General features: G+C 36.7%; 2 protein-coding genes across 2 annotated transcripts; one reads left to right on the top strand and one right to left on the bottom strand.

Annotated features, from left to right (window-relative positions):
- The first annotated feature begins 20,077 nt into the window (after window positions 1-20,077).
- LOC132037596 (uncharacterized) lies at window positions 20,078-21,625 on the top strand. Its single transcript, XM_059428134.1, has 3 exons — window positions 20,078-20,346; window positions 20,591-20,675; window positions 21,083-21,625. Exons 1-3 carry the CDS (start codon window positions 20,341-20,343, stop codon window positions 21,379-21,381), a joined length of 390 nt encoding a protein of 129 aa, XP_059284117.1. The 5' UTR covers window positions 20,078-20,340; the 3' UTR covers window positions 21,382-21,625.
- A 712-nt stretch (window positions 21,626-22,337) lies between these two features.
- LOC132036416 (heavy metal-associated isoprenylated plant protein 16-like) lies at window positions 22,338-23,978 on the bottom strand. The gene is made up of 3 exons (XM_059426758.1): window positions 23,834-23,978; window positions 23,607-23,691; window positions 22,338-22,749 (listed from the first exon to the last, which is right to left on the bottom strand). The coding sequence occupies exons 1-3, from the start codon at window positions 23,837-23,839 to the stop codon at window positions 22,466-22,468; spliced, it is 375 nt and encodes a 124-aa protein (XP_059282741.1). The 5' UTR covers window positions 23,840-23,978; the 3' UTR covers window positions 22,338-22,465.
- Window positions 23,979-24,178: the final 200 nt, after the last annotated feature.

Genomic DNA, 24,178 nt, shown 5'->3' with positions numbered 1-24,178 from the left:
AAACAAGAAATCATCATTCCTAACCTAGGGTTTTCAAGAAAACCCATCTCAAGGTTCAAGAATTCAAGATTTTGGAAATCTTCTTCAAAGTTAAAGTCTTTGATTCAAGTTTGGAGCATTACTGTGTATGTAGAGTTACTATCTACGTGGGAATATCATTGTTCTTCCCCACGCCTCATAATCCATAAATCATGATTCTTTGCGAAAACTGTGGTTTCTACACCATGCTCATGATAACCCTAGGTCCATGTCCATGATTATACTATGTATGAATTGTTATAATTTCATCATTGAGTTCTTAATATTTCTTTATGATTATTGAGAATCCGTCCGTAATCCATGAAAACCCATATATCTCATTCTATGTGTTCATGCATGCTAGTTTATGATATATTATGCTATTTTCAAGAAAATACTATACATGTTTTACAAGTTCATGCAAGCAAGCTATAATTTAGGATATCCATGTGTACAGTTGTAAGTTATGATTCATGAAAACCATGTATAAGCAAGTTATGATTCATGAAAACCATGTATAAGCAAGTTATGATTCATGAAAACCATGTACAAGCAAGTTATGTTTCATGAAAATCATGGGCAGCAAGTGCCACTTATTTTACATGTTCATGATTTTGGGAGTTGCTTTAATTACCGAGGAAGGCTTCGCATAGCCCGAAACTACGTAGCCACCGTAGGACGAGGATCGCTCCACCCATGTAGGACGATCTCTCATAATGACCGGATCCTTTCATATTTTATTAAATCTCATGTTCCCCGGCAAGGATCGAGTGTTCGCCGGGCGGGACGCAAGCACCTGCACGTACCATGGATCGGTTATAAGTTATCCTACTTATCTGTTTTACTTATGATATTTTTATATATTATATATATATATATCCATGCTCATGCTCATGCTCATGTTCATGTCCGGGTTTTCGATTTTGTTCTTACCATGTTATTCCATGTCTCATGTTATTTCTTTCAGTTGCTTTACATACCAGTACATTCAATGTGCTGACGTCCCCTTTTTATTGCCCGGGGGCCTGCATTTCACGATGCAGGTACTGATTTACAGGATGACACATCTGCTCAGTAGGACAGCATTCGTATCAGCTTATTGGTGAGCCCCATCTCATTCGGGGTTTAGTCAACTTTTGTTTTATGATTAGTTATGCATCTAAGGTATGCTAAAGGGCCTTGTCCCAGCAAGTATATTTTCCGGTCGACTCATGATAGAGGTTTCATAGACTAGACAAGTCAGTTATGTTATGTCAGACATTTGGAGTCGTATAGCCATTTTGGCTCATTCATGTTATTTCCGCACTCATGTTTAAACAAGTATTTTTATTAAGTATTATGACTTACTACGTTTTATAAAGGCTCATCATGCATTCACGTTATATTCCGCTCATGTGATGCCTCATGATGATTCAGCAAGCCATGTGGTTCGCTCGGTCACATGCAGTAAGGCACCGAGTGCCGTGTTTCGCCCAGGCCATGGTTCGGGGCGTGACATAAATAATGGAAAATTTAGTTAAAAAAACTATTAATACCTTCTCTATTATATAAAAAAAATTACTCAAATTAAATGTAACAGCTAAAATACCATATAATATGAACCGAAGGAAGTCAAAGAGCTAGAAAATATTCACAAAAAGCTATTGCACTTCAATAAACACTAATTACATAGACCCATAAAAAAGTTTGCTTAAGATAAAGACTGAGGCCAAAAATAAGATTAGGCAAGGAAAATACAAAACAAAGCCACATTGTAGGAACACCATAGAATTAAAAAAAAAGTAAAACTTACACAAATAGCTACCTTTTAATAGCTTCTAACTAGTTATAGTTATAAGTTGAAGATTTACAATTCGTAGCTGCTTTTGGCTGTATTTCATGTCACGACCCAGCTCCGTGGGCCGCGACTGGTGTCCTAGCTGGACACCCGTACACACCTACTTACTGAACCGACATAATCGTATCTTATTCATGCCCAACATTGCTAAGTTATATGAATATTATCCTGAAGCAGTTGCAAACATCGTACATATCGTGCCGAGACATAATCATAAATATATATACAAACCAGCCGTTAAGGCCGTTAGCACAAACCACAGACATAACCGAGCAATGGCGACCCATGACCCACATATATGTCTACAGGCCTCTAATACAGACAACAGAATCATATGACGGGTTGTGGGGGGCACCTGCATTAGTCATAAACACAAAGATATGTATAACTAAAAGATCCGTACCAAAAGTGTGGGCTCCGGATCAAAGGAGCACTTCCGAACAACAGTAACGTATATCCTAGCCGAGCCAAATACCTCAATACGCGTATGTACCGCGTGGCATGAAACGCGGCCCCCCGAAGAAAGGGGGTCGGACATTTTAAAAATGTGTACCGAGTATGTAAAGTCGGAATATCGTAACAGAATCATAAACAAATCCAGATGTACAGAAGTATAGTCAACAAACCATAATCAGAATCAGACATACGGAGGTATAGCGGACAGAGCCTTATCAAAATCAAAGGTGCAGAAGTTTGACATACTGAATCATGATCGGAGTCAGAAGTACAGAAAATGCGTACCTTATCCAGAATATCAAAATGCCTACTTTCAGATTTTAAGTGATGCAAATCAGAGTCACTCACGAGGCACAGGAACATGGTCGCCCTCCCCGTCTCCTCGGCGCCATAACACATCATAACGTAGACACGGTGCCGGGGATATATACCACGCGGAAACCGACATATCATAATATAGACACGGTACCCCGGAACCGACATATACCACGAGAACCCGGAACCGGTCATATCATAATCCATATACACGGTAGAATCGGGGACGGATATATACCACGATTCTGGACCGCATCGCACACGGAATCGTGAGACGGACATATACCACAAGACTGAGAATCGACCACCGTACTCCGGAGACGGATATATACCTGCATTCGAGACGGACATATCATACTCCATACACACGGTGAACGGGGATCGACATATACCACAAGCATTCCGAACCGAACACCTCGTACTTCAGAATTTATGTGTGGAACCCGGCCCTCAGACAAAGGGCTCGGCGAACCAAACGCACGATACATACCGGCCCGGGATCCGGCGAAGGAGATCATAACAAGTGCACGAGCAGAGTAGTAAGAAACTAAATGCGCATAAATCAAGACTCTATGGAATGATCGAACGTACTGTCAGATTATTCGTAACAGATTACTTAATCGGAATGCTTATATCAGAATATTTATGCCAATATTCTTGTATCAAAATATTTGTATCAGAGTGCTTGTATCAAAATACTTATGTCAGAATACTTATATCAAAGTACTTATATTATAATACTTATAGTAAAATACTTTATCGAAATATTTATAACAGACACTTTATATGATTCCTTATATCAAACCACTCGAATATTCACATCGTAGCGCGTATATGAATATTTATCCCAAAATATTCATATCAAAATACATATATCAGGATTGGGAGTACCCATATCGAACTACTTGTACCGGAGTATTTATTTCAGAATAGTCAAATCAGATTACTTGTGTAACACCCCGTAAATTTGGGTTAGGTGTAAATATGTGAAAATATAGTGTTAACATGATATTATATCTATATGAATCCATTCTTAGTGAATTCGGGTAGAGGATGGTCGTTTTGAAGTCAAACCAATTAGTGAAGTTCTTAAGGCCTCTTAAATTCGCCTAAGTTTTGGTAGGTCTGTCTTCTGGGCGATTTTCATGAAAATGTATTGTGAATTTGGAAACACTTCCTCAATGAAAGTTGTAGATCTTTGAAATAGCTTTCCAACGGTAGGTCGCCCAGCCCAAACGGAGTTACGTACAAGAAGTTATGTCCATTTTACCGAACACTGTGCAGAACCGACACACGCCAACTTTTCAGGCGCGTGGGGGCGCGTGCGATGGACATGCGTAGCGCGCCGATCGCACAAAAACCCCTTCTCTGAACATTGACCTGCAGATGGTCGTGCGATAGCCATGCGTCGCGCGACCATCGCATAACGAGGCCGGTTTCGGGTCAAAAAGTCGGGTTTACGCGTTTTCAGTTATATTTAAGGTTGGGGTTTATTTCCCCAGCACCCCATTCACGAAAATTTACCCTAAAGTCAATAAGAACAAGTCCCAAGCCTCAAGAACCCTAAAAGGTAAGTGTTATCATGATTCTAGGTTGAATTCAAGTCTCGATTCCCTTTCTAACATCAAACCCATGATTCTTAACATGATTTTGTGATCAAAACCTAGTGGTTGCAACATAATTCTTTCCAAAGTGATTCAAGCTAGGGTTTGGGTGCTCTTCATTAGAAAAGTTATTTGTTAACCCTTGTTTAACAAATTAAGGTATGTCTCTTTTGAACATACTCTTTCTATCGGTTTTTACGAACTTTTTGGTTGTGGTTTGTATGTCATATCTAAAAATCATATTTTGGCTATAAGGATGACTTGTATGTCTCCCTTTTAAAAACCTTATTGTGATTTGTATGTCTCTTTAAAACAATAAAATCCTTTTTGAATATAAAGGTAATTGATATGTCTCTTTTGCAAACTCTCTTGAAAGATTGATTCTTTATAAAAGCATGTGTTGAATGATATGATGAATTGGTTTCACACTCTCGAAATTTATCACATGTTTTGATTAATGGTTAATGTGCGTGAGGGGACAAGCCCACATTAAATCTAGATTGTAACAAACCCTATATATGTATGTGATATTATGAATCATTTTCTTCTATAAGAGATGATCGATGATGGTTAATTTTTGGTATTGATGATTTTACAAAGGAACTATGATAAAGTAATTATCTATGATATTATGAATTTTCGTAATGGCATAATGAACTTTAATGCTATTCGATGGTGTGACTATTTGAGACAAATTGTGAATCGGCTTCCATGCTATGAATTTGGTTGTTGTGTTTGGCCTAGCTACTCGGGAGGAAGGGTAGCCACTATGGATCCTAGTGTGGTATGCCTAGCCATTCGGGAGGAAGAGTGGCCCACGTTCGAGTTCGCCACCCGGGGTGTAATTCAAGCCTAGCTATTCGGGGGGAAGGATAGCCACCGCTGGGTTCGCTACCTGGGGTGTGATGTATGCCTAGCTATTCGGGAGGAAGGATAGCCACCGCGTACTACATAGTCCGGTGTGATTTATGCCTAGCTATTCGGGAGGAAGGATAGCCACCGAGAATTATATGTTCCGTGTGGTGCGCTATGCGCGATATGCTTGATTCTTGGGCCTGTATTGGCATGTGTGACATTCTTATTCTCTTATGGAATTGTTGATGACTATCTTAATTGATTAAAAAGGGCATATTTGAAGTTGTAACTTAACAAGAGGCTTTATAAATGGGTTTTGATACTTATTATTGAGATACATAAACTGAATAAGCCGCCCTTACGTTGATTTCATATGATTTTCAAGACCGATTTCTTCATGTATTATTTTACTTTATTTTCGTATTATTCATTGCCCCCGAGGCACTCACTGAGTACGAAGTACTCAGGCATACCATTGTTGTTTTTGATGGTATGTTAGGTAACGAAGGAGAGCAAGTTCGTGATACTCGTGTGCTTAGGAAGGACTTGTTGCTGCGGATAATTTGGTGAGCCCACACATTCGTTCGTGGGACACCCCGTTGATTTACTTATTGGTTACATTAGTTGTCCGGCCGCGTCCCGATGAGTCGACTATTAATCCTTTATCTTAGAAGCTCCCTAGTATGCATTTGTGGGTAGTTATTGAGTTATTGATTAACTCTTGGGCACGTTGTTATGTTTGACAAGCATAGATAACTAAAGACTTCCGCTGATTTAATTCTTATATGCGTGATTCGTTTACCTTTATTTTATAAACTGTTGGAGGCGAATGTTGAACCTGGCGGGTTTAAGTATTATTATGGTGTTGCTTAGGTTCTTCCGATGTTGTTCATGACGTCGGATGCCGGTCACGTCTAGGGTGGGTTTTGGGGCGTGACAAGCTTGGTATCAGAGCCTAGGTTTAAATACGTCCTAGGATTATTGTCGGTGTCTATGGAGCTGTGTCTAGGGGAGTTTTCCTTGTGCAAACCCGATCACCGCATAATCGAGAAACTCCCGGACATTGATAGGTGTTTCCTATTCTTCTTGATTCTAGATTGTGCGAGCTTAAAGTCCTTTCTAGGATCGGACGTGTCCAAACCCGTGCCTCGCGTAAATGGCTTTAACTCCGGCGAGTGGTAATCGAGGAAACAATGGTGCTTCTAAATCATCGACGAGCAATATGGTCACTAACCGTACCATCGTCGGGGTCAAGAACTTCGTTGGTTGGGTTTGCCGAGCAAGAGAATTGGAAAGGAGAAGAGAGGCTAGACAGAAACAAAGTAAGAAGGCCCGATTCATGGTGGTTTACTCGGTTCGTATGATGGAGGGCAACGGAAAGGAAATTTCGCACCTCAGCTTGCAAAATACGGGCGTTCCATCCGGTAGACAAGGTCGAGAACAATGATCGATATGTTCGTGTAATAACCGACATGCATTTAGATGGGAGGATCGTGTCTGTCATCATTGTGGGATTAGGGGTCATATCAAAAAATATTGTAGGAAGTGGCTTCGTGAAATGGCTAACTCTTCAAGCCAAAGGAATAATCCATCTGATGTTAATGCTAACAACACCCCTAATGCTCGTGGTAATGGGGCTCGTAACAACGGCAAAGGAAAGGAAGTTGCTAATACTTTCCGGTGGATATTTCGACTTTATGGGCTTTGACTCGTCGAGGCTTCGACGTCGTGTTGCTGTGATCCTTACCATTGTTCTCGGTGATGCTTACTATTGATTGATCTAGGGTTCAAATTTATCCTATGTGACTCCTTATTTTGCTCTTGATATGGGTATGAAATCCGAACCTTTGTTGGAACCCTTTGATTGATACGCGAGTGTTCCCGTTATTGCTTCTAGAGTGTATAGAAATTGTGTTATTGTGGGGCCGTGAGACCATGGCTGATTTGTATGAACTTGAGATGGTGGATTTTGATGTATTATGGGGATGGACCGGTTGTCCGCGTGTTATGCTAATGTGGATTGTCGTCATAAGTTAGTTCGTTTCGCCTTTCAATGAGTTCGTTATCGTGTGGGAGGGTGAAATTGCTAAGCCAAAAGGTAGATTTATTTCCTATCTTAAGGCTCATAAGATGATTACTAAGGGGTGTATTTACCATTTAGTTCTTCGTGAATGATACAAAAGCCGTAGTACCCGAATTTGCATCCGTTCCCATAGTCGTGATTATCCCAAAGTATTTCCGAAGATCTTCCCGGTATTCCTCCCGATAGGTTATTGATTTTGGGATTGACGTTATCCCCGACACCCAACCTATTTCTATTCCACCTTATCGTATGGCTCCCGCGAGCTAAGGGAATCAAGGATCAATTGAAGGACTTGTTGGATAAGGGTTTCATCCGACCAAGTTCCTCACCTTGGGGTGCTCCAGTCTTGTTTGTTAGGAAGAAGGATGGTTCCCTGAGAATGTGTGTTGACTACCGTCAGCTTAATAGAGTGACCATTAAGAATAAGTATCCCTTGCCTAGGATAGATGATTTGTTCGACCAACTTCAGGGTGCTAAGTTCTTTTCGAAGATTGACCTGAGGTCTGGATATCATCAATTGAAGATAAAAGAGGAGGATATCCCGAAAATTGCTTTCCGTACTCGTTATGGGCACTTTGAGTTTTTAGTCATGTCGTTTGGCTTGACTAATGCGCCACGCCGCATTCATGGATTTGATGAACCGTGTTTTTAAGCCGTATCTAGACCGATTCATTATTGTGTTTATTGATGACATTTTGGTGTGCTCTAAGAATCGTGAAGATCATGCTAATCATTTTGAGGATAACTTTGACAACTTGAGGAGAACGAGCCGTATGCAAAATTCTCTAAGTGTGTCGGTCTTGATTCGTGGCTTTCTTGGGCCATGTGGTGCCAAGGGGACGGCATTAAAGTAGACCCTCGAAGAAAATTGCGGCGGTGAAGGATTGGCCTAGACCCGCTAGTGTAACGGAAATTCGTAGTTTCTTGGGTTTGCAAATTACTGTGAAATTCGTGGAAGGTTTTTCATCTATTGCCTCGCCATTGACTAAGTTGACGCATCGCTAAGTTTCGTGTCAGGAAAGCTTGTGAAAGGAGTTTCCAAGAGCTTAAGACAAGGTTGACTTCGGCTCCTATTTTGACGTTACCTTCGGGGTCTGGTGGATATGTGGTGTATTGCGATGCTTCTAGAATTGGTTTGGGTTGTGTGTTGATGCAGAACGGTAAGGTGATTGCTTATGCTTCGCGTCAGTTGAAGAAGCATGAGAAGAACTATCCGACTCATGACTTAGAGTTGGCCGCTGTGGTATTTGCTTTGAAAATCTGGCGTCACTATCTGTATGGGGAACATTGTGATGTTTTTACTGATCACAAGAGTCTGCAATATATTTTCAAACAACGAGAGTTGAATCTCAGACAGAGGAGGTGGTTGGAGTTGTTGAAAGATTATGACTTGAACATTCTGTATCACCCTGGTAAGGCTAATGTGGTTGCTGATGCTCTGAGTAGGAAATCTATGGGCACGTTGGCTTATCTGCGTGCTCATGACATGCCCGTGGGAGAGAGAGATTCGAAGGCTCGCGGTTCTTGGGGTTAGGCTTGATGAAACTGAAAATGGAGAGTTAGTGGGAATCACTCCATCACGGTCTGATATTATAGAAAGGATTAAATTCAAGCAATATGATGATGAACTTTTGGCAAAGCTGAGAGATGGAGTAGAAAGGGGTGAGTACACTTCATTTACTGTTGGGACTGGCGATAGTGTTCTGCGATTGCAAGGACGATTGTGTGTTCCCGATGTTGATGGTCTTCGACAAGAACTAATGATGGAAGCTCATAGTTCCAAGTATTCGGTTCATCCGGGATCCACCAAGATGTATAAGGATTTGAAACAACACTATTGGTGGAAGAGCATGAAGTTTGATATCTCTAACTCTGTGGCTAAGTGTTTGAACTATTCGTGCACAAGGTGATTGTGTGGTTAAAATTCATGTTGGTAAATTACCTTCCTAGAATGCTATCCTCATTCGAGGACGAATGATCTTAAGGGGGGGATAATGTAACACCCCGTAAATTTGGGTTAGGTGTAAATATGTGAAAATATAGTGTTAACATGATATTATATCTATATGAATCCATTCTTGGTGAATTCGGGTAGAGGATGGTCGTTTTGAAGTCAAACCAATTAGTGAAGTTCTTAAGACCTCTTAAATTCGCCTAAGTTTTGGTAGGTCTGTCTTCTGGGCGATTTTCATGAAAATGTATTGTGAATTTGAAACACTTCCTCAATAAAGTTGTAGATCTTTGAAATAGCTTTCCAACGGTAGGTCGCCCAGCCCAAACGGAGTTACGTACAAGAAGTTATGTCCATTTTGCCGAACACCGAAATAGCTTTCAGAATCGGTAGGTCCAGCCCAAACGGAGTTACGTACAAGAAGTTATGTCCATTTTACCGCGCGTGCGGGCGCGTGCGATGGGGCGCATGCGATGGACATGCGTAGCGCGCCGATCGCACAAAAACCCCTTCTCACGAACATTGACCTGCAGATGGTCGTGCGATAGCCACGCGTCGCGCGACCATCGCATAACGAGGCCGGTTTCGGGACAAAAAGTCGGGTTTACGCGTTTTCGATTATATTTAAGGTTGGGGTTTATTTCCCAAAGCACCCCATTCACGAAAATTTACCCTAAAGTCAATAAGAATAAGTCCCAAGCCTCAAGAACCCTAAAAGGTAAGTGTTATCATGATTCTAGGTTGAATTCAAGTCTCGATTCCCTTTCTAACATCAAACCCATGATTCTTAACATGATTTTGTGATCAAAACCTAGGGTTGCAACATAATTCTTTCCAAAGTGATTCAAGCTAGGGTTTGGGTGTTCTTCTTTAGAAAAGTTATTTGTTAACCCTTGTTTAACAAATTAAGGTATGTCTCTTTTGAACATACTCTTTCTATCGGTTTTTACGAACTTTTTGGTTGTGGTTTGTATGTCATATCTAAAAATCATATTTTGGCTATAAGGATGACTTGTATGTCTCCCTTTTAAAAACCTTATTGTGATTTGTATGTCTCTTTAAAACAATAAAATCCTTTTTGAATATAAAGGTAATTGATATGTCTCTTTTGCAAACTCTCTTGAAAGATTGATTCTTTATAAAAGCATGTGTTGAATGATATGATGAATTGGTTTTACACTCTTGAAATTTATTACATGTTTTGATTAATGGTTAATGTGTGTGAGGGGACAAGCCCACATTAAATCTAGATTGTAACAAACCCTATATATGTATGTGATATTATGAATCATTTTCTTCTATAAGAGATGATCAGTGATGATGGTTAATTTTTGGTATTGATGATTTTACAAAGGAACTATGATAAAGTAATTATCTATGATATTATGGATTTTCGTAATGGCATAATGAACTTTAATGCTATTCGATGGTGTGACTATTTGAGACAAATTGTGAATCGGCTTCCATGCTTTATGAATTTGGTTGTTGTGTTTGGCCTAGCTACTCGGGAGGAAGGGTAGCCACTATGGATCCTAGTGTGGTATGCCTAGCCATTCGGGAGGAAGAGTGGCCACTACGGTTCGCCAGGGGTGTAATTCAAGCCTAGCTATTCGGGGGAAGGATAGCCACCGCCGGGTTCGCCACAGGGTGTGATGTATGCCTAGCTATTCGGGAGGAAGGATAGCCACCGCGTACTACATAGTCCGGTGTGATGTATTCCTAGTTATTCGGGAGGAAGGATAGCCACCGAGAATTATATGTTCCGGTGTGGTGCGCTATGCGCGATATGCTTGATTCTTGGGCTCGTATTGGCATGTGTGACATTCTTATTCTCTTATGGAATTGTTGATGACTATCTTAATTGATTAAAAAGGGCATATTTGAAGTTGTAACTTAACAAGAGGCTTTATAAATGGGTTTTGATACTTATTATTGAGATACATAAACTGAATAACTGCCCTTACGTTGATTTCATATGATTTTCAAGACCGATTTCTTCATGTATTATTTTACTTTATTTTCGTATTATTCATTGTCCCGAGGCACTCACTGAGTACGAAGTACTCAGGCATACCATTGTTGTTTTTGATGGTATGTTAGGTAACGGAGAAGAGCAGGTTCGTGATACTCCAGGTGCTTAGGAAGGACTTGCTGTTGCGGATAATTTGGTGAGCCCACACATTCGTTCGTGGGACACCCTGTTGATTTACTTATTTGTTACATTAGTTGTCCGGGCTGCGTCCCGATGAGTCAGACTATTAATCCTTTATCTTAGAAGCTCCCTAGTATGCATTTGTGGGTAGTTATTGAGTTATTGATTAACTCTTGGGCACGTTGTTATGTTTGACAAGCATAGATAACTAAAGACTTCCGATTTAATTCTTATATGCGTGATTCGTTTACCTTTATTTTATAAAGCGTTGGAGGCGAATGTTGAACCTGGCGGGTTTAAGTATTATTATGGTGTTGCTTAGGTTCTTCCGATGTTGTTCATGACGTCGGATGCCGGTCACGTCTAGGGTGGGTTTTGGGGCGTGACAACTTGTAACTGAATACTTATGTCAAATATTCATATCGGAGTACCTGTACCAAAATACGTATGTCAAGTATCCCTGTCAGAATACCTATATCACAATGCTTATACCAAGATACTTGTATCAAATATTCGTATCGGGCTACTCGTATCAGAGTATTTATATCAGAATATTTGTGCCGGACTATTCATATCAGAGAGGGCCTACGAAAACATATCAAACTCGAAACTAAAGAGCGGAATTACCCCAAGGTACATTTCATAGGTCAGTGCGAACGATAAGTCATTTAGGAGAGAAATAAGACGACAGTCGTGATACGTACCTTCTTGGATGTTCTAACGGATTACGTCGAAGCAAGCTCTTCGAAACTGTTGGGATATGTCAAAATGTATCATAGGACCCAATGGAATAATTAAAACAACTATTGTCTAGTAGTCGGAACACTAACCGCGAGTTTCCTTTAATCATCGTACGGAAATAAGTCAAATAGATCAAGCAAGGGGGTCTCGGGACTTGTGGCCCCACCTCGGGTCAAGTCGAGTAACGAACATAAAAACGTGGTCATTATGTCTCATGGGATCATCCACGAAGATTCCAAGGCATTCCGCTTTCATTTTCAAAAATTACGGACGCTTGAACATTGCTTTACATTAACGCGTAAGTTATTGATTCAATTCTTACCGAATGAAAAAGGGATAAATTTAGGTGTCGTTTCCGAGGAATGGGACTTTCCCCGAGGGTCGGATTTTGACCTATCATGACTAGGACATGCCAAGAGAAGGAGAGGTAAACTTTACATACCTTGGTTGCGCCTTACGCTCGTCCAAACTCAAATCCCGTTTCATCCAAAACCTACAAATGGTCACGTTTACCAAATGTTAACTATAAGGCTTTTGGCATTCAATCTTGAATTAGTACTTGTCTACCGAAATTTCGGCAGCACCTCCCCTATAATTACAACACCCCGAGAATTTAACTAGGTCAAAGTGTCAACAACAACAACCACAACAACACCAACAACATCAACAATCAAGCTACAACACATTCTAGCATGAATAGTATTCCTTTTTATATAGTGCGACAACTTCTAACCTAACTTCACACTTCCAGTCCAATATCGATGTTTTCATATTCATTTATTACTCAAGATCATTCCAATATAATTGGGAAGCGTTTAATATCATTCTACAAAATATTTACAAAATATACAAATTTTTCCACCAAAACCATAATTCATCCGAAACTTCTAATCTTCAACATACATATTCATAACACATTTCCATCTTCCTATTTAATCAACCATAATCATAATTTGCACCTTGAAAACTTCATTTCCATAATATCATAAAATCATCCTAAAATGACAAAAAATTTCTACATTCCATTCCAATGCCAACTTAAACCATTTTACTTTCATTCACATTATAAGGGTCACAACAACACAACTAACACACTAAACAAAATTAATTCATTCCCCTTCTACTTCCATGCACCACACGGCCATACCCTATATTTCCAACTTCAACCAAATTCATTCAACTTCCACTTCCAATATGAATTCCACCATAACCACAACTAGATTACAACATAAAATTCAACTCATATTATCTATACAACAATGCATACACACACGGCTACATACTTACATACATGCCCACTTTGCAAACTTCCATATTTCCATAGTTTCCACTCATTTCTACATACTACAACATAAACAAACCTTCATAACATAATAAAAAGGAATAAATCCTTACCTTTCTCTCCAATCTTCTTCACTTGACAAAGTTGTAAAATTGATGAACCAAGCTCCTTATCTCCCAAAATAGTTACACCAAGTTGTAAAGGACCCTTGAATTAGTGGAAATATGACAAGAAAATAATTTTTGGAGGAAGATTTTAAGGAGCTAAAATTTGATGGTCATGGCCGAATGCCATGTTTCTCTTTGCTCTTGTTCTTTGTTTTGTTCTTGCTTTCTAATTTTCTTGAATCTTCTATACATAATGCCCCCTTTATATTAATTATCACATGGATAATTAATAAAGATCCATGGGCTTGGGCCATTGTATGGCCGGCCACCCCTCTCTCTTTTGGGCCTCATTTTTTTTTTGAGCCCAATTGGTTATAAATCTTGTTTTGTAATTCCCGAAATAAATTTCCAAAATTCCAATTTTGCCCTTGGCCTTCCTCAATATTTCACATTCATATTTTTCAAGAACAACAACATACATATTGACCAAAATCAACATATGGCCTTGTCTTTAACTTGTCACAATTATTTTCAAATTTCCCAAATATGCAAAAGTGCGGGATATAACATTTCAGTTGTATGTCGCATTTTTGAAATACAGTGAAATATAGAGAAATATAAAACACGTTTGAGTAAATTTAGGCTCTATTTTAAAAAAAAAAAATTCTGAGAGAAAAAATAGGCTATATTTTTGGAACATAATATTCTTTTCCTTTTTAAATAGTAAGTCAAATTAAATCAACCATATTTCACATAAATCATTGAAGAGTAAAATCAGGCCCTATTTATGGAACAACATTTTAAAAAAAAATAATTATGGGATTCAATTTAAAACTTCCCATAAATCACGCATAACGGTTGTTCTTCCATAAAAGCTTACGAATCTCTCTCAACTTTTATCACAATCAAAGCTTTTTGAATTCAAAAATCACTAAAGATCTAAAAATTTCCAAATACAGAAAAATATACACTGAAATATAATGAAATATTGTTTAAGAAATATAAAGTTGTAGTATGCGTATATACAATGGAATACAATGAAATATATCGTAAAGCTGTTTATAAATTAGAAATACAAAATGCAGAAATACATTGAAATACAAAAGTCGTGAAAACAAAGTGTAGTAAAAATAGGCTCTATATTTGGAACATTCACTATATTTACACCAAACAAAGATAAATATATTGAAATACGAATAAATAATGTCGAAATATACTGAAAATTAAATATACTGTTTGTTAATACACTGAAATACACTAAAATATACACTGAAATATACTAAAACATTTTATCAAACACTTGGTGGGCATGAAACTTCACAACTCTCATCAATTGTGTTCTTATGGGAAAGAAGCGAGTCATCTCAAATTGCTACAAAAAGGATGTTATCCGGAGATAAAGACTTTCAATTAGACTAGTTAGTAAAGCTTCACTCTGTCGTCCTTCACCGTTGTTAGAGCTCTTTTTTTCACTCCATCGTCGACCATGGCTTCATTCCGTCGTCGACCTTTACTCCGTCGTCGACCATGGCTCTTTTTAATAAAGCTTCACTCTGTCGTCGACCATGGCTGCTGCTACTACTGTAGGATTCTTTTGATTTGTAAGAGAAAATGAGATCTAGGGTAGGTGATGGAACAGAAGCATATGGAGTTCAAATATGAAGAACTAGAACCTGAAGGTTTTTTTCAAGTTTGGAGATGGAGATTGTAGTAATAGTGGTGGTGGTGTTGACGGCGGCGTGGGTGGTGGAGATAGAGAAGGGAGGGAGGAGTAAGTGAGGGGAAGTAGAAGAGAGGCTGGAGATAGAGAGAGAGGGAGGGAGAGAGGCAGTAGTGAGGGGAAGGAGATGGAGGAGAGGGATTTTTTTTTTAGGGTTTGGAGAAGATGATAAATCTTAAATGTGTAGTGAGGGAGAATAGAGAGGTACATGTATTTGAAAAGTTACTGGACCAGTTATGAAATGTAATTTTGGAAAAATGAAGCTACGAAAATTAAATAAAAATTAAGGTAGTTATTATTCATAAATAAGTCTTACAGGTAGATATGGCAAGTAAATTTTCCTAAAAAAAAATTGTGAGGACTACAAAAGATTGCATCCTAGGGCCACACAAAAATTTACTTAAGATATATTGAGTCCAAAAAATGAGATTAGGCAAGAAAAAGACAAAACAAAGCCACATGTAGCAATATTAGGATTAACTTTTTTGTGAGGACTATAAAAGCACCTCATTCCCTCTTATATACAGTACTAATATATATACACACACATACATATACGTACAGTTGCAATTAAAATGAGACAGAAATTCATAATATGGGAACATGTTTCAAATTTGGGCATGTGCAGGAAGAATTTCTTCAGTTGGTTGGATTAGTACTTAGTAGGAGCAAATATAGAAGGATGACTTCGACAAAGATCGATCATCAAGCCTCAATTAAACATTGCAAAATCACTTTAAACGAAATTTTGGGAGAAATGAAAATTAACGAAGCTTTGGCTAACATAACCGCATAAGACAAGGAAAGATGATGATATATGCAGTCACGCTTTTTTATAATAAATACTCTCTATAACAACATTTCACTATAGCAATTAGCTGTTTTTTTTAGTCAATTTTCATGTTATGCTATATTATATATTTTCCGTAACAATATTTTCCTATAGCAGTCAAAAAATATCCAAACAAACATTGATGTTAAAAAGTAAGCATACAAGCAAGTGTGACCTGATCGGATGCTGCATTCATAAATTACCTTATAGAACAAATTAAACAAGACAAGTGCATACTAGCTCCCTCTTTCATTTTATATAATAGTGCAATTTTTTTTATTAACCTATTAAAAAGAATGATAGATTTAACTTTAGAGTACTTTTTCTTTTACACTTAGGAGTTGTCTGAACATGGTTTGAAACCATGAGATGAAATCATAATTTGAAATCATGTTTGGATATGCAATTTGAATTTCTTAAGTTGTATTTTTTCTTATAGACATAAAAACCCCACAAATTGTGAAAACTATCAAAATATTCTCAATTCTTATACAATCTTACCAAATGAGCAAGCCATAGTTCATAATAAAATTAATACGCTATTAGAAGGCCTTTCTAAGAAATACAACATCAATTGATCAATCTTTAGTTCAATAAAAAAGAAAATTTAACAAAAATAGTAATGTAACTACTCTTTAATATAATCCTCCCACATGGTAGACATAAATAAAGGTTGGTAAATGGTTGGTGAGAGTATTGTTAAAAATATCTACCAACTTATGATTTTTTTTTTTACAAAATATAAACTTATGGGTCAAATCTTATATTTATAAATATTGAAACCCCAAATCATGTCTTTTTGGATGATTTGGGATTTTAAACCATGGTTTGAAATCATAAGATGAAATGCATATCCAAACACTGATTTCATCTCATGGTTTCAAACTATGATTTCAAATCGCATGTTCAAACGCCTAATTAATAAGCATCTCATATATCTTAAGGCAACGATGTTTAAGATTACAAGTTTTAAAAGTTTTATTACCAAGCAAATATACGACATACTACTATTTAATATTAAAAGTTCCAAAGGTTTTGAGGTTCACTGGAGGAGACGGCAAAATTAAAAAGATCCTTCTTTTACCCTTCTATAGAGGGGTCTGATAAAATATTTTCTGTAGTCACTCGTGGTGATTTTAATTAATTTAGTAAATCGTGGGTCAATATTCCCACTGGCCCACACGGGAAGCCCATGGTTGAGTCGTTTGACAAGTTCATGCACTACTTGACCTTAACAACCAAGTTTTTTTTTACTATATAGCCTCATCTTTGTAGGTGCAATTTTCCTTGCTTAACCACTATTTTTTTTAAAATTGAAGCTATCTTATCATCTTTAAGAAAAGAAAAGAAAAAAAAAAACTACAGTAAACGTTCATAAAAAGTGAGATGAGTAGTAATCTAGAAAATATGATAAACCACCTGCATAAAATACTAAGTACTTTGTTAGTATGAAAATACTTTACACTTTTGTATATAATACAAACTCCTAATGCATCAACAACTGTTTTTCCCCTTCCTTGGCTAAAAGGTCTTAAATTGTTCAGTTCTCTAAAGTTTATTACTCTCTCCGTACCAAAAGAAGGTATCTTTTTCCATACTTAGAACCTGTTTGGATCGATTTATTTTAGGTGCTTATAAGTCAAAATAGCTTTTAAACACTTTTGAAGAGTTTGGGTAAAATAAAAAAATGCTCTTAAGAACTTATTTTTAAGTCAAAATGATTAAAATAAGCCATAAGCTAGAAATTCCCACTTATGACTTTTCGCTTATAAGTCAAAAGCAATAAGCCCCTCTTATAGCCTGTTTGGCCAAACTTCTAAAATCGGCTTATTTTGAAAAAAAACTTTTTTCAAAAGTATTTTTCAAAAAAGTATTTTTTGTGAGAAGTAGTTTGTGTTTGTCCAAGTTTTTAAACAATGCTTTTAAATGTATTTTTTTCAAAAGTGCTTTTCAAAAAAATATTTTTATTTATGGAAAAACTTTTTTTCATTTTTAAAAAATATTTTTATTACTCCCCAAAAGCACTTATTTTCTTTATAACCACAAAATTCAAATGGCATATTAATAAATGCTTCATTTTTACTTTAGGAATAAGCACTTTTTAAAGCTCCTTATATGGTCAAACTAAGACATAAATTAGAACGGGGGTCATTAAAATTGTAAGTTGTAGTTGTTTGCCATTTTTTTGTTCATTCATTGTAACTACTATATCATATTGTTAAGTTTATAACAAGATTGTAATCAAATGTCATATTAATATATTATAAACATCTTTACTTTAGGACCATAACATTCAAAAGCCTCATTTTATTTTTTTAAGCTCCTTATATGGTCAAACTAAGACATAAATTAGAACGGGGGTCATTAAAATTGAGTGTGAGTTGTAGTTGTTTGCCATTTTTTTGTCCAAGTTCATTCATTGTAACTACTATCCTCCCATATTAGGTTGTCATACTTGTCAATACTATCAAGATTGTAATCGACACGTCCACACTGCATGTAGTAATTTTTTAAACCCGTGTGGTTGACTTGCTTTTGTCTATAACTAAGCAAAAGCAATATTATATTATCTTATGTCTGAACACGCCTCTGAAATATTTAGAGAAACGATCGAGTTAAGACATATTTAATTATGAGCAAGGGTCAAACTAGAATAATTTCACGAGAGCCCTCCCGTTTAAATGAAATGAAATGAAATAACAAGCTTCCCTCAATGCTTATTGCCTTTTTTTTTTGTTTTTTAATATATTGCAATATTAATTAGAGTTTGATTTTCTTTTCAACAAAAGGAACAACCATTTCATTAAGGACATCATATGTTCAAAAGAGTGAGCAGTGCCACTTACAAACCATTCAAAAAACATCGTCTCAAAAACACCATGAACCAAAGAAACAGAAGGAATTTGTGTGATATTCGAAGGAAACATGAAAAAGAAAATATAATAGAAGAACGTATTTCCCTTTATAAAAATAACACTAATTAATTTTCCCTCCCATTCAAAAAAGAGTATCTACTTAGCCTTTATTTTTTTGTTAAAAAAAAAGAGTGTTCACTTTGTATACGGGTAAAACCGAGGACACGAGTACGCTCGGTTTCCGTTGCTTTATTTAGAGTCGGGTGAAGTCCGACCACCTCTACTATATAAAGAGCTCGAGGCCTCCATTCATGAAGGAGGTTGGCAAAAACGGAGAGGAAGATTCATATCAACAATCATAAGAATATATCCGCCCTCACCGGATATTTCGGCCATCCGTTACCTGAGTTTTACTGCTTTATTTAGTGTTTTCCGAAACTCCTCTACTATATAAAGGGGAGGCCTCCATTCATGAAGGAGGTTGGCAAAAAAGAGTAGAGAAAGAATTCATATCAACAATCATAAGAATATGTAACGTCGACTTGGTTAGATTTGAGTTTTACTTTGCTTGTGTTTCTTCATTATAAAGGACACGATATTTAATCCTTAAGTCATACGTATCCAAAGCACTTGGTTAGATTTGATTCTTTGTCTATTTCATTATATATCACGATATTTAAATCCTTAATTTAGCCGCATATCTTTGGCACCTTATATAAATTTAAGCGTTTCTACATTTTAAGGTTAAACACACTTATCAAATTAAGAAAGAATTAACCTTATTTTTTCAGATTTATCCTTATTAAGTGTTAAGTATTCAAATCTCAATACCTATTGAATTAGGGATAATTTAGTGAAATTACCTATTTTTAGCTAGGAGTTGATATTTTTTTAAGCTGTGTGCAAATGACTAAGTGGACAATCTTTTTGAACCGGAGAGAGTAACTTAAAAAGTAAAAGTAGGTATAATCAACAAGAAGCAAGAAATATTCAAATCCAAAAATTAAGTTCTTCAAATTAAAGAGAGATAGTGGTAATTTTAGGAAATAATGAAGATGCTATTGTAAATATAATTAACGAACTCTCTAGAAAAGATGTTCTTTTTCAGTATACGGCGTGGATCGCCGACCACACTTGGCACTGCTATGACTTTCAAATCCTGGGAATCACTTCGAAGATGACTTAATAGTTTTTATATATATTCCCGAACGAAAAGGAAGATTAACTTTACGGCCTTTTAGGGACACAGATTATATAAAATTATGCATCATACATCAAACTATTAAGTCATCTTCCGGACGAAAGAGAGACGACATATGATAAAATTATTTTTATACAACAAGTACTAGGTGTTCTGTTTGAGTTCAATGTATCTACTCCTAACTATCTATAAATGCTAGTACAGAGCAGAAGCCATTTTCCTAGGCAATTCCTCAGATATTTCAACAATTACTGATCTCTTTCCTCTCTCGCCATTCTCCCCTGCCGAATTATAGTAATTGCGAAGCAAGTTTTCCATCAAATCTACAAAAATGAAGGTATATGCATGTCTTAATCTGTTATTAATAAGTTCCAAACGTCTGTTTTTTCTTTCACGACCAGTATTTTTTTCTTTCACGACCAGTCAAATACTGACACATAAATTTGGATGGAGGAAGTAATTGTAATCTAAGTTTTGACTAAGAAAATTATACTAGGCTATACTTCTCATGCGTACATAATTTTTTGTGGTAATCGTTTAGGTAATTTTGATTACTGACATATGTGCTCTTGATTTGGCAGCAAAAGGTGGTTATCAGATTATCTTTGAGCAGAAATGATCAGAAATGTCGGTCAAAGGCCTTCAAGATTGCCGTTTCTCAGCCAGGTACTTAATAAATCCCTACTTTCAATTCTTGATTTTAATGATTTCAATAAAAATCTTTACCAAAGTCACTAATAAGAAAGGAAGTTGATCAGGACTCTAAACTTCTATATATCCTGTGTGAGCTGCTGCCAAACTGATAGGTTTAGAGTTACTTTTTTATTTTTTTTTCTGGAAAATACTGGCTACTGCTTGACTGAGGTTGGACTATATCTTAGTCTTTTATTTGTGCTGTAATGCTTCATTGGTAATAAAGTTTGTTTTATTAACAAATAAATTAAATTAAAATTGATTTTTCTCAGCCAGGTACTAGCTAGCTCAGTAGCTAGTCTCCTTTTGTTCATAAATTCTTATGGTTTCAATCTAAATCTTGTCAAGCTAATTAATAAGATGGATTTTTTGGATGTTAGGGGTGGAATCGGCAGCTATTCAAGGGGACGGAAAGAACCAATTAGAAGTTGTGGGTGAGCAGATTGACGCGGTGACACTGACAAGTTCGCTCAGGAAGAATTTGGGGCAGGCGGAGTTGGTGAGCGCTGGCCCTGCTACTGCTGCTGGCAATAAAGATAAAAGTTCTGACATAAAAGCTTCAGTTGTGCCTGTGACAATACAGTCACAACCATATTACTACCCCTATTATGCGGCACCTCAATATCCAGTTTACCAAGTTAGAGATTCATATCAACAAGAAGGCTGCTCAATTATGTAAACGTCATATATATAGTTGATTATGATCCTACTTGAAATAACGTGCATCTTGAACCACATACTCTGCACTAAGATGGTCAAAACGGCACAACAGAGTAGCAATGAAGGCCAGACCTTTCTTTATGGAGAGATTACCATTTTTAGTTTTTCATTCTTCGGTTTTATAGTTATATCTTTATTTTTGGGTGAGAAACTCAGAAATGCGTGACGAGAAATAAAAGAGATTGATTTTATTTGATAAGAAATGGCTTCCAAGAACTGCTTTATTAGTCTTCATACATATGGGTACGCTTTAGCTATATTGACATACTTATGTAACAATTTATAATTTGAATAGAAGAAAATTTTCTTACAAATTTTCTTACAAAATATTCTTATATTTTATCTTATCATCTTTTAGGGGTAAAAATAAAAATCTTTCCAGAAATTTGACATAGCACTAAGAAAAATTGTAACGGGCCACGAACCAAGAAACCGAATTAGCAACTATTGGGGATTCTGCTTCTATGGTCCAACTTACCCTATGACGCATATAACTGGAAAGTACAGGTCTTTAAATTTTGCCCCTCATATTTGAAATCTTTAAATTTTGCCCTGCGGCTAAAACTCATGGGTTCCAGGTTCGAACCCCCACTCTGTCAAAAATTTAAAAAAAAAAAAAATTCCGCAAGGCGGACTAATTTTATATGCCCCCACCGGCATACACTTGACATTATAATTACATGGACGGAGACAGAAGGGTACAAGGGGTAAATAGGGTAAAAATAATTTTTTCATATATAAGTTGTTGATTTCTTGAACATAAATTTTTTTAAAAAAAGTTCCCTTGTTTGAATTCTTCACTCTGCACTGATTATAAAGTATCACATTAGTATACTGTATTAGCATTTCCTCTAGCGGTACCTTGACAGTGCGTTGATGAGACAATTTCCAAAAAGTAGAATATACAAAAGATCATCCAAAAAGGAATATTTAAACTTTGCAAAAAGGAAATCAAAACAGGTGATCGATGTTCTACTAGTTTAGATCATCAATAGCTCCAAAATACAAACCGTTTCATACAATATAATCCAAGTAATTTACATTCACATAATGGAGCAGCAAGCCGGATTGGGGTCTCTAACTTCGTAAACTTGGTATTGAGGTACGCCAAAATCGGGGTAACTATAGGGTTGTGGCTGAGGCGTCACAGGTTTTGAAGCTTCAGGATTTGCGTTAGAACCTGCAGCAACAACGGACACAACACTCACCAGTTCGGCTTGGCCCAATTTCTTCCTGAGGCAGTTGGTAAGAACTACTGGGTCAACATGCTCTCCCACTATTTCTAATTGGTAATTTTCACCTCCCTTTATGGCTGCTGATTCCACTCCTATGTAAAAGCAGATCAATAAAATTAGGATACCAAATGGACGAGTTAAGCTGAATTGATTTAGTTACCAAACAAAGTTTGATTAGGATAAAGTTTGATTTTCTTTTTATTGGATATGTCTAATATATCAAATAATATTTTTTTGAAACATTTTGCCCAATTTTCTTATGGATCAACACGGGCTACATACTTGCCCAATTTAGCTCAACTTTTAGATGAATTAACTGGAATTGTACCGAATTGACCAGCCATGCATGAAACTACGGCCAACTCAACTTCGCCTAAACTTGAATGGAATGGGTTAATCATATTTTCATGAGCTAATGAAGGAAAATACACAATCTACAAGAACACATAGTTCTCCCAGGATTCATATATTTGTGTCACTAATCGACAGTATAATCACATGCCGTAAAGTTCACAGTCTAAGTCGTACCTGAATTACAGAATTAATTGCCCTTACGAACAATGAGTTCACGAAGGTTCTTCACCAAAGAAGAGAGAGTTGTCCTTCGTCGGAGTTGGAAAGGGAGAAGAGTAAGGAGGAGAAGAAAATCTGCAGAATTAACGTAAGGTTTCTTCTAATAGAAACCTATTTATAATTCTTTAAGAGACACAACTATTCAGAAATTTTTCCAACAGTTGTGACTCTTCTCTTGTATTTTCTATTAATATTTTAATATATATATATATATATATTAAGACATGGATCCGGGTTGACCCACATGGGTGACCCGAATTCAATTTCCAACAGCTAATTTAGTCACCTACAGATAAAGCCAATCTCAATAACGAGTTCCACAAGATTTTGATTGGAATCATTAAAATCAAGAAACAGGAAGGAGACGAATTAATACCTGGTTGAGAAACAGCAATCTTGAAGGCCTTGGTCCGACATCTCTGATCATTCCTATCCATGAATAATTTGATAATCACCTTTTGCTGTCCATTTTATAAAATTATGTCAGTATTCACTACTCAATCAATACCACAAATATAAGAACTAGTGCAAGGTACATCGTACATGTTATAGAAGCTAAGACCTAGACTAAATTAAGTATACTAAAAATTAAGACATGCGTACTTTCATTTTTTACTATTGTTGATGGAAAACTCGGTTTGCAATATAGCAATTCAGTAGGGAAAGAGTGGAGGTGGAAGGTTTTGTAATTCTTGAAATGATGAGAAATTGGCTTGGAGAAAGAGTACTTCTAAATTTGGAGTATTTATAGTTGATGATAAGCACGGAAAGAACACGTATTGAAGGAAAAAAAATAACGTAAAATTTCTCAAATGACTATCTTATTGTAGCTTCCTACCATTTGTAACTATCCTTTTAATTATTACCATTCGTAGCTAATTTCTAGCCGATTTGTGTATGTTTTCGCCAAATATATGAGGATCTTCCCTTATATTTTAGCCCGTAACG

The sequence above is a fragment of the Lycium ferocissimum genome, chromosome 11, assembly GCF_029784015.1.
Source record: "Lycium ferocissimum isolate CSIRO_LF1 chromosome 11, AGI_CSIRO_Lferr_CH_V1, whole genome shotgun sequence".
NCBI classification, from domain to species: domain Eukaryota; kingdom Viridiplantae; phylum Streptophyta; class Magnoliopsida; order Solanales; family Solanaceae; genus Lycium; species Lycium ferocissimum.
The sequence above is the reverse complement of the archived record's forward strand: the minus strand, read 5'-3'. Positions and strand labels throughout refer to the sequence as shown.